Here is a 15348-nt window from a genome sequence, read left to right as displayed (position 1 = left end):
AGTAGTAGTAGTAGTAGTAGCACTAGTAGTAGTAGTAGTAGCACTAGTAGCAGTAGTAGTAGTAGTAGCACTAGTAGTAGTAGTAGTAGCACTAGTAGTAGTAGTAGTAGCACTAGTAGTAGTATGAACCTCAGAGTGACGTTATGAATCCACGTATCGCTCTCTGTTTTATTGTTTTGATTGTTTTTATTGTTTCCTGCTGCAGAGTTCAGCTCTCGGGCCTCTGGAGGCTCTATTTGTGGACTTGGTGACCTTTGACCCCTGCTGCTTTATTTAGGCAAGTGAACCGTCTGGGAAAGGGACGGGGATTTACCCAAACCCTCCACGAGTATTTCAGTGATCCCGTGTGTAAAATAAGATGCACGTTATGCTCTTTTTCTGTCAGTGCAAAGTGGAAACTTCTCATAAGAAACTATGAACAAAGTCAGTTATTCTGTGTCCTCGAAGCTTTTAAAGGGAATCTAAAGGACGACACGTTCAGGTGTTCATTCTACCATTGTGTCTCTCTTACATACACCAAACTTTCCTCTTTCATTCCTCTCTATGTGCTGAAGGTTAACACAGAGGGGTTTGTTCACACATCACTCACACACTCATTTATACACATTTCTGAATAAAACATGGAGGAAATAGATGTTTTAATGTTCTGATTAGAGTCATGTGAAGAGATATCATAAACTTCCTCTGTAAAAACCTTTAACTCTAATATGTCAACGAAGTAAAACAAGAATGATGAACCTGGCTTTATTTAATCTTCAGATTTATGTTGTGGAAATGTATGAAAATTAGCAAATATTTCACAACATAATTCATCATTTGCATATTTAAACAACTTGTAAAACAAAATATAATTGTCTTAATGAGTTGATATATCCAAGTTAAAATGTTTACCTTGTTCACAAAAACATGTACTCAAAGTACCAAAAGTATTATTCATTATGCAGCAAAGAAGACCCCCGACAGAAGTATATTATGATGTAATATTTTGTTGAATTATTATGAAACAATGATGTTAAACTTGGCTTCATCCAATGTTCACATTTATGTTCAGAACCCTGAATTTATGTAATATATATGTAGTAAAATATAGTAAAATAATAAATTATAGTAAAACATTATAACAAACGAGTTGACAAAGAAACATCAAATGTTCTTCACAATGGAGTGATGAAAATTCCTTCCAAAAAAAACCCCTGTTCACTCTAATATGTCAACAAAATTAATCAATAATGTTTAACTGGCTTAATCCAATATTCACATTTTTGTTGTGAAAATATGTGCAAATTATCTCATGACATACATGGATACATTTGTGAAGCATTATTTGCGTGCAAAATTGTAAATGTTATCTTATATTCAGTTGGGAAGTTACATTTCTTTTTTGACAATGCATCATATTAAGTTTGTTTTATGGAAAATGTAAATGTTCTGTTCAAATACAATACTTCCCTCTTAAATTTAGCTGAGTAGAAGGATATAAAGTACATTTAAATTAGTACTGAAGTACTTAAGTGTTAGTAAAACGTTATTGTGTAAAATGTAGTGATTAGACTATTTGTAGTACTGTAGAAAAGTCACTGGGTCAGTGACCCGGATGTGTGAAAACCGAGCTGCCCGTGGGAAACCCTTTCAGAAGCCCCGTACATACAGTCGAGAAGCAGAGATCGCGACGTTACATCGTCGGCGCCGCCATTTTGTTTCACCGGGAGTAAAGAAATCAACGTGAAAAGCACCGGGCGTGAATATTTTTCCTTTATTTTTGAGCACCTTCAACACGGCGGATCGGCCTCGTGCACCTGCAGTTTTAGATTAGCGTGGTACGTAAACACCGACGGAAACACGCTGTGTTGTATTGTTACGTTAGCGGCAGAGTAGCTCGTTTAAGTTAGCGTTAAACAGTTGACGTGACATGCTATAGCCGGCATTTTGAAAAAAACAGGGGGCTCTCTTTTTGGTTGATGGTGAAATAGATGCGTTATGGATGGCTACTATATCCGCACCGAATTCAGAGGGAGAACCAAAATGCCCGACATGATTAAGTTCTAAAGTGTATATGTGCGTGTGTTCTGTTTCGTTTAACATTTAGTTTGCAGCTGCACGCGCGCGCTGAAGAGACTGCGGCCTGTTGATCCGCACGAGCCATAGCTAGCTAACGTTAGCTAGCGTTATGCTAACAAGAGGCGTGGTGGATGTGTTTTTTTTGGAAAACCAGCTGGATTTTTAACTTGAGATTACTATTATAGTATTTATTTTATTAGTCGTTTAGTGTGACATTAACCGCACTCTCAGAACTATTGAACGTTAAGTGTCACGTGGTAAAGTTGGCCAAACGATCCAAAATAGTTTTTTAGTTAAGTTTTTACTACGTCCCGGTTTACTTTAGCTTGATGTTTAATATTGTTGCTATCTACAACATTATATATATATATATATATATATATACACACACGTTTACTGTACACTGGTGGTGTATATCTTATACATATTTAATGATGTGCAATATAAATACACTGTGCAACACTACAATTATTCTGTCTGTATATATAATATTTTAGTTATTGTGGATTTTTTACTTATTTAATATTCTTTACTGTTTTATTACTTATTTATAATCCTTGTTTTGATCTTGTTTTTACTGTCTCTTGTTTGCACTATACATATACATATAAATATATGTTATATTATATTCCTATATGTTAACTGTACACTTATACATATTTAATGAGTTGTTGGAGGGAGCTCGAAATAGTGCATTAATATCATCAATATATAATATTGAACTCGAATAGTGCAAACAAGTATTATCAATAAGTAATAAAACAGTAATCATAATACAACAGTAAAGAATATAATATCACTGCGGGACTACTAAAGGCTTATCTTATCTTAAGTTGTTGTTAACCTGCAGTAATGTCTCACATGCACAGATGTCTGCAGACATGGCCACAGATCATGTAAACGGGACGGAGGAGGCGATGGACACTACAGCCGAGGTGATCCGCTCGGAACACTTCCCAGCTCTACTGGAGGCTGGGCTACCTCAGAATGTGGCTGAGAAGCTAGATGAACTTTACGTAGCAGGTAAGCAGACCTCTCGCGTGTGTGTGTGTGTGTGTGTGTCTTGCCTTTTACCTGCAGTGAGAAAGAAAAAGCAGGTTGATAGAAATGTGAGGTGTTAACACACTTGTTACTCGATTTGTCACAGATGTGGAGTAGTTTGGGCATATCTGTAATAAGACTTTAGAATAAATCACCAAATCAATCACACGACTAGAACACAGTTTGATTTGTTAGGTTCAATCGTTGCACTGTTTTGTTAGTTCATTTTAATGTTATTCTATTTCATTGTATATATTGTGCATTTTTATATTTAATATTTTTACTCCTTGTGGGATTAATAAAGTATCTATCCATCCATATCTCTATCCAGTTGTTGTATTGTATAGGCAGCGATGGAAGAAGTAGTACTTGTATCTTTTAGCTAAGTTAAAGTAGCAATACCACAGGGTGGTTAAGTAAAAGCCCTGCATTCAAAATATTAAGTGAAAGTACAAAAGTATCAGCATCAAAACATACCCGTATACTAAAAGTACTATCAGAATAAAGTGTATCGCATTACAGGAATATTTATCGGTAATGTGTTTATCACTTTAATGTTGCAGCTGATCATTTTAATCATCTTCTATATTCTGTAATAGCACATCATTTATTTGTTGGTTCAAATTTTGTATTTCTAATCTAAATCTGCAAAGTAACTAAAAAATGTTAAAAATAATGAGTGAAGTAAAAAGCGCAATATTTACATCTGAGATTTAGTGGAGTAAAAGTAAAATGTAGCAGAAATTGAAATACTCAAGTAAAGTACCTCAAAATGTATCCTACAGTACTAATACACGTATATCGAGAGGGAGTAACGCATGTTTCTAAATTCTGAGATAGCATGTTCACGGTTCCTTCATCACATATATATATATCTCTCTCTCTCTCGCTCTCTCGCTCTCGCTCTCTCTCTCTCTCTCAGCAGACTTGGTCTTTGATAATGTGATAGCTATAAACAATGGTGACCAGGGAAAGGAAACATCAATCGCTCATCAGTGCCGTTGTTCTGTAATGGGCTGATAATGAGGGTGTAGTAAACATGTGAGCTGCAGGATGTCGGAGGGAATAAGTTGTTTGCGACTAAATAATTTACTTTGCATTCAAACTTCTGTTGATGAAATCAGGAAGTCAATTCCCTTTACAGAAATGCATAATTGAAAATGAATCTTTCGTCCTTTGTGGCTTCAGGTCTCAGTACAGTGATGCTGTTGAGTAGAGAGAACTGAACTGAATATATGCCTCACATTTATGGAGATGTTCTTCATTTTACTCTATTTTTATAACTTATTGAACCGAATGTCTTTGGGTTTTGTTACAAAACACGACATTTGAAGACATCACCGCAGACTTTGAGAAACGGCGCTGGATGATTTTCACTGTTTTCTGACGTTTATAACGCGTATACCAAATGATTAATCTGCAGCTAAATAAATAATGTAACTAATGATTAGTTTACAGGCCCAAAGGGTGTTTTGTTTGAGAATCTTGTAATCTGCTTTTAGCTGCTCGGCCAAATGCTTGAGCAGCACTGTTGTTTTCATTCATGCATGTCTAAAATATTATTACACTTGATAATGAAACGTGGAAGCAATCATTTAGTTCCTTCTGGTACCAATCATTTATTGGAAACTGAAGCCTCTCTTGTGCAGCTGCTTCATAGCTGAGTCACATGTCCTTTGTTGCTCAGTGCGTTTTTACATCATATTTACATTTTTCTCTTTCTCTTGCGTGTGCTTACAGGCCTAGTAGCACATAGTGACCTAGACGAACGAGCTCTTGAAGCTTTGAAAGAATTCAACGAGGAGGGAGCTCTGCAAGTGCTGGTCCAGTTCAAAGAGAGCGATCTGTCACACGTGCAAGTAAGTTTAAATCCTCCGACAGACAACGGCCTCTACGCTTAAAAAGGTTATTTTATTTGTAGATAAAAACCTTTCCTTCCTCACAAAGTGCTTCTCTCCTGCAGAACAAAAGTGCCTTTCTCTGTGGAGTGATGAAGACGTACAGGCAGAGGGAGAAACAAGGGACGAAAGTTTCAGATTCCACTAAAGGACCCGACGAGGCCAAAATCAAGGAGCTCCTGGACCGAACCAACTACACACTCGACGTAACAACGGGCCAGCGAAAGTACGGCGGACCCCCGCCGGAGTCTGTGTACTCGGGGGCCCAACCCATCGTTGGAACAGAGGTACTTTACTTACTTATTAAACAAAGGGTTCAGTTGAGTCTTGCAATAGAACTGAAACGATCGGTCGATCGGCAGTAAAGTAATCGGCAACTATTTTGACCATCGATGAATAAATAGTTCCAGTCATTTTTCAAGAAACGATTCCATTGTTTTCTGATTTCCAGCCTCTAAAATTGAGTTTTGCTGCGTTTCTTTGTCATTCATCATTGAAAACTAAATATTTTTTGTGTATTTTGGGCGTTCTGTCAGATGTTTGAAGATCTCTGGAGTTGTGACGGACATATTTTATATATGTACTGTGAGTAGGGGTGCAACGGATCACAAACCTCACGGTTCGGATCAACAAAGAAAAGGGGAGGAGACAAATATAACTTTGCTTTCCATTTATTAATTAAAGAACCTCAAGGACACTTAAAGCAAAGAACTTTGGGCTATAGTCTTACATGAAAACAAAAATATTGAAGATGTCCATTTTGAAACAAAATGAAATAAATAAATAAAAATAATACATTCAAGAATTCTGTTAAGTTTAAGTGCAACATGAGGTATGTTGATATCCTCGTCCTTTGAAACAGCCAGTGAGCTGCTTCCACTGTTCACACTGAACTGAACTGCTCAGCAACAACTTGGGTCTGTTTACGTCCTGTCAGGTTATTCAAATACACAATAATGTTACATTACTGTGACATTATTTTCAAAAAGATGAGAATATCTCCATTGTCTGGGAGAGGGTCGACCTTTCTGTGGTGACTGGAATATTATTGGGCCTGTCTAGCTTCACTCTGATACTTCTGTCAGCACCTGCCCCAGGTGTGTGTGTGTGTGACGCTCACAGAGGGGGCGTGTCTACAGCACCTGCCCCAGGTGTGTGTCTGACTCTCACAGAGGGGGCGTGTCTACAGCACCTGCCCCAGGTGTGTGTCTGACTCTCACAGAGGGGGCGTGTCTACAGCACCTGCCCCAGGTGTGTGTGTGACTCACAGAGGGGGCGTGTCTACAGCACCTGCCCCAGGTGTGTGTCTGACTCTCACAGAGGGGGCGTGTCTGCAGCACCTGCCCCAGGTGTGTCTGTGACTCTCCCAGAGGGGGCGTGTCTGCAGCGCCTGAACCAGGTGTGTGTGACTCTCACAGAGGGGGCGTGTCTGCAGCACCTGCCCCAGGTGTGTGTGTGACTCTCACAGAGGGGGCGTGTCTACAGCACCTGCCCCAGGTGTGTGTGACTCTCACAGAGGGGGCGTGTCTACAGCACCTGCCCCAGGTGTGTCTGACTCTCAGAGGGGGCGTGTCTGCAGCACCTGCCCCAGGTGTGTGTCTGTGTGACTCTCACAGAGGGGGCGTGTGTGCAGTGCCTGAACCAGGTGTGTGTCTGTGACTCTCCCAGAGGGGGCGTGTCTGCAGCACCTGCCCCAGGTGTGTGACTCTCACAGAGGGGGCGTGTCTGCAGCACCTGCCCCATGTGTGTGTGTGTGACTCTCACAGAGGGGGCGTGTCTGCAGCACCTGCCCCAGGTGTGTGTGTGTGTGTGTGTGTGTGACTCTCCCAGAGGGGGCGTGTCTGCAGCACCTGCCCCAGGTGTGTGTGTGTGACTCTCACAGAGGGGGCGTGTCTACAGCACCTGCCCCAGGTGTGTGTGTGACTCTCACAGAGGGGGCGTGTCTACAGCACCTGCCCCAGGTGTGTGTGTGACTCTCACAGAGGGGGCGTGTCTACAGCACCGGACTAAGAATCACTCCGCCGTGGTGAAAGCAGTCTCTGCAGTCTTTTCCTTCTCATAGAGGTCTGGAACAGCTTCACACTGAAGTGGGTGCGTGAGTGGATTTCGTAGCGTGGCTCAAGCATTTTAACCAGATTTAGAAATCCTTTGTTTTCTACCACGGAGTGTCCCCCGTCGCTGACAGGCGGGATGGTGGCTCTTCATATGTGTGGACATGCCGATGTTGCCGTTATCGTGTGTCTTTCTCTTTAAATATTGCCTCCATACAGAGTGTCAGAATATCATGTGGTTACCATGTGTCCATTTGGGTCTCCAAATATCCTTTTAGAGCTCCGCCTGGATCTCTTCATGAAAGAAACACTGCAGAATGGTCATACTTTGTCCAATCTTGAGGCAGTTGTTCACAGATAGTGTAGTTACAGCCCTATAATGTAATTTACCTGCAAAAATACAGCCACATGCAGTTATTTATACTGACGGACACTTTATTTTAGGCGGACAAAAATCTTCCGTTTCTAATGACTTCAAAGGCCCACTGCTCTGTTTCTGTATGACCTACAGGTTTTCTGACACTTCCACAAGGAACCTTAGGGGGTTTTCTTTCTAGAAAGACCTCATTGATGCATATAGTCAGAGTGGTTCAGAAGATACAGCCATTTTAATTTGGGTATGTCATTTTAGGTGGTTTTGCTCCAAAATAGGGTGGAGTTGGAAAAGGTTCATACGAAGAGAGATAGTGGAGTCTGTAAATGTGATGTGTGGATCTTTTAAAATGTTTTTATTCTAGATATTTGTCGGGAAGATTCCCCGCGACTTGTTTGAAGACGAGCTGGTTCCTCTCTTTGAGAAGGCCGGGCCGATCTGGGACCTGAGGCTCATGATGGACCCGCTGAGCGGCCTCAACCGAGGATACGCCTTCGTCACCTTCTGCACCAAAGAAGCAGCGCAGGAGGCGGTGAAGTTGGTAAGTTAGACAGAATTAAACAAAAAACGTCTTCCCTTCTGGAAAACTGAAGTTAGACACAAGAGTCGAGTGTCTGTCTGTCTGTCTGAGCAACATGTTTTATTTCATATTGTTTTCTTCTAGTGCAATAATCATGAGATTCGTCCCGGCAAACACATCGGTGTTTGTATATCTGTCGCCAACAACCGGCTATTCGTTGGCTCCATTCCCAAGAGTAAAACAAAGGAGCAGATTGTTGAAGAGTTTGCTAAAGTCACAGGTAAGACATGTCTAAATGGCGTCTTTTGTTAAATATATAGATGCATGACATTGTGTTTTCGTTCAGAAACCAATCTGTAGATGAAGGAATGTCTTTGTATCGCCGTCAGAGGGCCTCAGTGACGTCATACTGTACCATCAACCCGACGACAAGAAGAAGAACCGCGGCTTCTGCTTCCTGGAGTACGAAGACCACAAAACGGCCGCTCAGGCTCGCCGCCGGCTCATGAGCGGCAAGGTGAAGGTGTGGTGCAACGTGGTGACGGTGGAGTGGGCCGACCCCATCGAGGACCCGGACCCGGAAGTCATGTCCAAGGTGAGAACTGATCATGTGTCGGACTCGTTGGAGGAGAGGCTGACGTGAGGGGTTTTCACCTCCTCTGTCCGGTTTCTGCAGGTGAAGGTTTTATTTGTGAGGAATCTGGCCAACGGCGTCACAGAGGAGCTGCTGGAGACGTCCTTCAGCGAGTTTGGAAAGCTGGAGCGAGTCAAGAAGCTCAAAGACTACGCCTTCATTCACTTTGAGGAGAGGGACGGTGCAGTGAAGGTAGGGGGAGTTGATCTGCTTCAATCTTACATAACTGGTTGTTTGAACCAAAAAAAGACCTTTGCATAAATGTTAACAAATGTTGACTGGCTGCTCCTTTCCTCTCAGGCGTTGGAGGAAATGAACGGGAAGGAGCTGGAAGGAGAACCCATCGAGATCGTTTTTGCCAAACCGCCCGATCAGAAACGGAAGGAGCGCAAAGCTCAGAGACAAGCGGCCAAAACAGTAATGTACGAAGGACGAGCCGTTAACGGCTGCAACAGAGTTCCTTTATATTCATACGCCATGGTCCGCAAACCAAACTTTCAAAGGAATTCATATGATTTAAGAAGTTCTTTTTTATTCAAACAGCTTTCGTTAATTAATTTAAAAGTTTTATTGAAACGCAATTTGTTAAATAAATGTCATTTTAAATTGAATACCGTGCTTCAGAGACGTGCTGTCCTACTCATCATCTCTACACTTGTTGATGCCTGCTTATGATGCAACTATTATCAATCCGTCAGTCAAAATGTATTTATACATCTATATGAAGCCAAAATAAATGTTATTGTGGTTGCGCGTTACACCGGCCTGTTGATACAGGTGGGTGGCTCCTCCACCGAATCTCACTCTACGATGAGTGCGACGCTTTAATATTCGGGTTGTTTGATGTTATTATCCGACACGGTGCAGTAGGGCTGAAACAATACGCGGATTCGTATTGAACCGTCCGGTACGAGGCTCACCGTTCGGTACGCATGACGAACCGAACAATACGTTTGAATTAAAACATTTTTTATTTTTTTTTATTTTTTGAAGCCTTTATTTAACCAGGTAGTCCATTGAGATTAAAAATCTCTTTTGCAAGGGAGACCTGGCCAAGACAGGCAGCAACACAAGAAACACAGGACAAGTTAAAAGAAATTAAGTTATAATACGAGTATAATATAATAATCGTAATAGTATAATAATACTCGTGCATTTGGAAAATGCAGAAGCTTAAATTGTGGGGAAAATTATGTTTTCGGTGGAGCCACTGTTCTCAAACTGGCAACCCACATGACGTAACGGACAGCGTGCTCTCTGACACACATGTTGCTAAGAAGACACCCCAGAAGATGAGTCACTCGGGTATAGTTCCATCATTGTTCAAAGTCAAAGAATAACTTTATGATGTTAGTTGTAATGAATAAATATATTTTAAAATAAAGTACATTTCTCTGCATTTATAGTTTTCTACTGTACCGAAACGTACCGAACCGTGGCTCCACTGTATCGTGAATTTTGTGAGCCGTTACACCCCTACTGTGCAGAAACACCGGCTTTAAACACATCAAATAGACAAATGTATAAAAGCTGAGCTGCATTCACAGGTCTTCATGTCAACGTTATGATTTGAAACTATGAACTGTTAATTCATTGTGTTCCTTCCTTCTTTCACTCATCAGGTACGATGACTATTACTACTACTCTCCTCCCTCCCACATGCCACCTCCGGTCAGAGGCCGTGGCAGAGGCGGCAACCGTGGCGGCTACGCCGCCTACCCCCCCGACTACTACGGGTACGAGGACTACTACGACTACTACGGCTACGACTACAACAACTACCGCGGCGGCTACGACGACCCTTACTACGGCTACGACGACTTCCAGGCCCCGAGCAGAGGACGGGGCGGTAACCGGGGTTCCCGGGGCGGATCCTCTCCGGCCAGAGGACGCGGCGGCTCCGGAGGCGGCGCGCCCAGAGGGAGGGCCAACTTCTCCCAGCGGGGCGGGCCCGGACCGGGCCGCGGCGGGCGGGGAGCAAGAGGAGGCAGCCTGCAGCCAAGAGGGCGAGGAGGGGTACGTGGTGCTCGGGGTGGCCGCGGTGGAAATGTAGGAGGAAAGCGCAAAGCTGACGGGTACAACCAGCCAGATTCCAAGCGTCGCCAGACCAATAATCAGAACTGGGGCTCTCAACCCATTGCTCAGCAACCGCTTCAAGGTGGTGATCATTCTGGTAACTATTCCGGTTACAAATCCGACAACCAGGAATTTTATCAGGATTCTTTTGGGCAACAGTGGAAGTAAACCAAGTAGGGCTTTGATAGCAAAAAAATACGTGGTTTGTTGGTTTTTTTGTCTTTTTTTAATTTAGGGACTTGATCTGATTGGCCCTCAATCTCATACGGTTGCCGGCAATTTTTATTTTTTTCTCCTCAAAATTGGTGGCATCTGGCAAGATATCTTTTTGTACATATTTTAATAATCCGCTTGGACTCGAACCGTAGTCACTCCAACTTGTTTCTGGCGAACTGGTTTTCTTTCTACCCCCCTCCCTTTTTTATTTTTTAAAAAACAAACATATGTTCGTTTTTAAAAGATCTTCATCAAGTTTGAGAAAATTTTTCGATGCAAATATGTGCTCGAGCTGTCTATTTGGCTATCGCTTTATGTATGTTTTTAGAGATTCTGGTTTCCATGTTTTAAGTAGCTAACGGCAACAAAGCATATGTCTCCTAAACTTGTATTTAAAAACAAATGAAATTACAATTTGTATTGTCACAAAGTAAATGCGTGTCTTGTTATTGAAAAGAAGAAAGAAAGAAAAAAAAAAAAAAAAGGGCGATCGTAGTCCTTATCTTTTGGCTTGTATTCTTTGCTGTTTGTCTGCTTTAATAAACATACACGCACATGTGTACAAAAAAAACTTCAAATTGTGTTGCAAATTCATGTTTCGGCAAATTCTCTCTTCAAATTGCCTTAAAAAAATTGAAAAAGGCTTTTCCTTGTGGAAGAAAATGGACTAAAGGTTTGCCAGTGTTAGCCACATGCTACATACAGTGTCACCTTGCATGCCATTAAAAATCCAAAAAGAAAAATCACCTACTTTTTTATTTATTAGTCGGCATCTCTCAAGTGCTCTGTATGTGTGGTGACATCCTTTTTTATGAGTTCCTCTCATGTCCAAAAAAACAAATGTTTCACAAATTGGTTTCCTAAATTCACCTTCGAAGCAGCATTAATAGTGCCCCCCCCCCCCCCCCCCCCCCCCCCCCCCAGATAAGTCTGCCATTCAAGTCCCCTTTGTTTACGAGTCGGGGGGGGCAGGAATATAAATTAAAAAAGCACAATTTACTTAGTTATGAAGGTGAAAAGTGAAGCTTGTCCCAGGAGGATCTGCCTGGATACTAATCTCGCATGTTTACGTGGAGGATTGTTGAGAGAGCGAGAGAAGCCATGCATGACTCGCTTCTCATATATTTTTATATATTTCTTGGCTGCTTTCCTAATGCCCCCCCCCCCCCCTTTTCTCTCTGCTTGTCCGATCGTTGTCTCTTTTTCACCTGCTGCACCTCAATTTAATTTACCATCCAAACCAGGCTGATTATCTGTTATTTGTCCTCTTAAAGACGTGCATGTTTGAAACCGGAGGTCTACCGTCGTGTGTGTGTGGGACTCTAAACCGTAGATGTGTGTGGAGATGTGACATGATGCTGTTTCCATTGTCTAACTGCTTCCTTTTGTTACCTGACTAGCAGGACAAAGGGGTCGAGGCCGGTCCTGACGCGTCGCTATGAGGACCGACTCCGTCGACACTCTGCCGGCTGCCAAGTGGATGGAATGGTAAGGTCACCTGACTCAGTGGTCCAATGGTATTCCAGCCTTTTTATTTTTTTGTCATTAAGGAGCAGATTTCCTGAAAAAGCTGCCATGTTAGAAGATAACCAGAGGAAATCTTGAGCTTGCTGTCTTTAGTTGTTAAAGTTATAACCCTCCCCCCCGCCATTTGAGTCTTCCTGAGTTGATGATCGATATCCTTCCGGAGAAGTCTCTGCACTTTTTAAAGTTTTGGATTGATCTCTGAAACTACACGATGGACGAGACGTGATCTGTGATCATCAGAGATGTTGAAGGGTCGGGCGTTCCAGGAGATTTGGGTTCTTTGTAGAACCCCAACCACCCCGGGTCCGTTAACTACCTCAGTTGTAAGGACTCGCCTGATCTGTCCACATTTATTGTACTTGAGTCTCACAGGCAACATCAACGGAGCACTTAATGTATTTCAGCTCTCAGCGGAGACGTAGCTGACGTAGCTGCAGCTGTTAGCCTCACGACGGCGTAGTACGGTCCAAATAAATATCGTTACGGAGCCGGAAGAGGGTGTTAATACTGAGAGGAGAGAAACTTTGAGTTGTGAATTTACAAGAAACAACTCCCAGATAAAGTCAAGAACTTACAACAGAAAAGGAACCACATTACTTCATTTTACAAGGTTGGATCAACCTCGAGTAAATTCAGTTTTATTCCCTCATAAATGTGTTTTTATTTGTTGTAAATCAGCCACTTTATTCACAGAGAATATCAAAGTCTTTCTATTAAAATGTAGTGAACTCAGAGTTTCTGTTCTCTAAATATCACCCCCTCCCTCCGGCTCTGTCATTTTATATTGATGATTCTTTATTGTACCTACAATGGGCCCGATACGCCGTCGTAGTGTCTTGATACATGAACTGAGTGATGATGTAGTTTACAGATTGTTATTTTTAATGCCTGGACATCTTTTTTGTCTTCCACGATCGGAAACGGTCTCATTTCTTTTATTGCTTTTGTTTGTAACCATCGACGTAAAGATGTTTGATGTCTCAGTCTGCTCTGCACAAACATCTGTGACGTCCTCTTCATTTTATTTTATTTTATTTTATTTAGGCTCTTAAGCAGGTCTGGAAGAAAATTAATTCACTTCCTGTTCCGGAGAAGTTTAGGGATCCAAACTAAACGTGGAAAAAGTTTTCATCTTAAAAAGCATGGTTCTACATTTCACATTGTTATCATGCCATGAGGTGGTCGTGACAAATGTAAAGAGTAGCTGGTGTTAATTCATGTCTCTTCACTATCGGTGTACACAGCAGACTGGAAATCAAAGAAACGTGTATTTAGACTTTTAAAGGAGCAAATCCATCCGACTGTATTTGAGCTTTTAGGGAAAATAACGCGACACACAAGTTATTAGTTATTAAGTGACCAGTTCTACATTATTAACAACAAATCCCACGTAGACCAAAACCAACCGAACGACTGTTGGTTGTCTCGTAATACTTTCTGCCCTCCCCCCCCCCCCCACACACACACACACACACACACACACTCTCCCTTTTAGCCTGTGGCATTCTGGGAATTGTAGGAAAAACGCAGAATGAAGCAGTTTGAGTTGATCAAAGTAACTTTATTGGACGTTTGGTTTTAATGATGGAACAGCGTCTGAGGTTTGGATTTCTCCTTTAAGCTCTTCTGTTTACCGGGTTTGTGATAAAGAGTCGGATTACTTCTTTCTTCTCATTCGAGTATTGACTGTTGGATCACCAATTCTAAGGGTCAAGAATTATATATATATAAATGTGTGTGTATATATATATATATCTATAATTTTTTTTGCTAACAAGTGTTTGCATTCTTGCAAATGAATTGTTTTATACTGTACAGTAAGGTAAGGTAAACCTATTTTTCTAATAAAGTTATTGATTTTGATCTGGTGTTGTGTCATTTATTGTAAATGTATATTAATTAGATCATAAACTCTTCCGTGAAGCTACATATGGGTCATAACATAAGTTCTTTATCAATAGTTACATTGGAGCAGTCTTTGGTATTAGAAATCTTGGATTTCAAGCTCCCCTCAAATAATTATGTATTTAAAAAATAAAGAAAAATCATGTAAAATCAATCAAGTAAAAGCTAAATCAAAGACATAAAAAGTCAAAAAAATATATAGGGCTGAGATATGAACGAGAGTAATAGAGAAGTAATGAATAAATGTATATTTTATGTGTAGACATTGTTTTATATATAATTATTTACGTATAGATTAGGTTATATAGATATGTTTTAAAAATATATTTATTTAAAGATATAATTATCTATTTTTATATCTATATTTATATGTATTAAACTACACGATTAATACATAAGTCACATTTCAATTTTATTTAAATAGTAAATAAGTCATTAGATAAATATTTATTTATATTTCCGGTCACTTCTGACGCGCTGGATCGCTCTAACGGAAATGACGTTGTTTTGGTTTCAGGGTTGCCATGTCCGTTTGCTAAAATACACTTTTGGAGCGTTTAATTCTCTTGAGGCACAATGTTCAAGTAATAGGTGACACTTTCTTTACAAACTAAATAATTTATATTTATTACAGACAAAATATGACATTTTAACAGAAAGTAAAACAGAGGGGGGCATACTAACGAAGCAGAATAAACATAATACACTAAGAGTACATAGATTCGTGTGTAAGTATGTATTTAAACACCTCTATGAAAATGCATTTGGTTTACCACTTTATCATCTTACTATTGTTATATTCTGTTTTAATATTTACCTTGTTTTGGCTTCATTTGATTTATTGTCTTGTGATGTATTTATTTAATAATGATCATAATTATCATTCTTTTTTTACTACGTGTTGTGATTGGGAAATAAAATGTAAACATCCTCTAGTTGTACATGTCCCCCCCATATGTTTGTATTTATTTTCTTTTCTTATACATTTATCAATGTCAATGATAGATGTGTATTTTTGCTGGGACATTTTACCATATATGAATGCTAAT

The 15348-nt window shown here is 40.7% G+C and overlaps 1 protein-coding gene across 5 annotated transcripts; it reads left to right on the top strand.

The window, feature by feature from the left end:
* The first annotated feature begins 1692 nt into the window (after positions 1-1692).
* On the top strand, positions 1693-14257 carry LOC306792939 (heterogeneous nuclear ribonucleoprotein Q-like). 5 transcript variants are annotated; one of them, XM_079290318.1, is made up of 11 exons: positions 1693-1817; positions 2928-3081; positions 4840-4958; positions 5063-5284; positions 7786-7962; positions 8086-8221; positions 8331-8536; positions 8618-8767; positions 8876-8997; positions 10198-10591; positions 12271-14257. In XM_079290318.1, exons 2-11 carry the CDS (start codon positions 2928-2930, stop codon positions 12307-12309), a joined length of 1719 nt encoding a protein of 572 aa, XP_079146444.1. In that variant the 5' UTR covers positions 1693-1817; the 3' UTR covers positions 12310-14257. The 5 variants fall into 5 exon arrangements, with proteins under 5 accessions (XP_079146444.1, XP_079146443.1, XP_079146442.1 ...); XM_079290317.1 differs by having other exon boundaries at positions 12268-14257; XM_079290316.1 differs by having other exon boundaries at positions 10198-10748.
* The last annotated feature ends 1091 nt before the right edge of the window (positions 14258-15348 follow it).

This window comes from Melanostigma gelatinosum (genome assembly GCF_949748355.1).
Source record: "Melanostigma gelatinosum genome assembly, chromosome: 19".
NCBI lineage: Eukaryota > Metazoa > Chordata > Actinopteri > Perciformes > Zoarcidae > Melanostigma > Melanostigma gelatinosum.
This window is presented reverse-complemented; position numbering and strand designations above follow the sequence as displayed.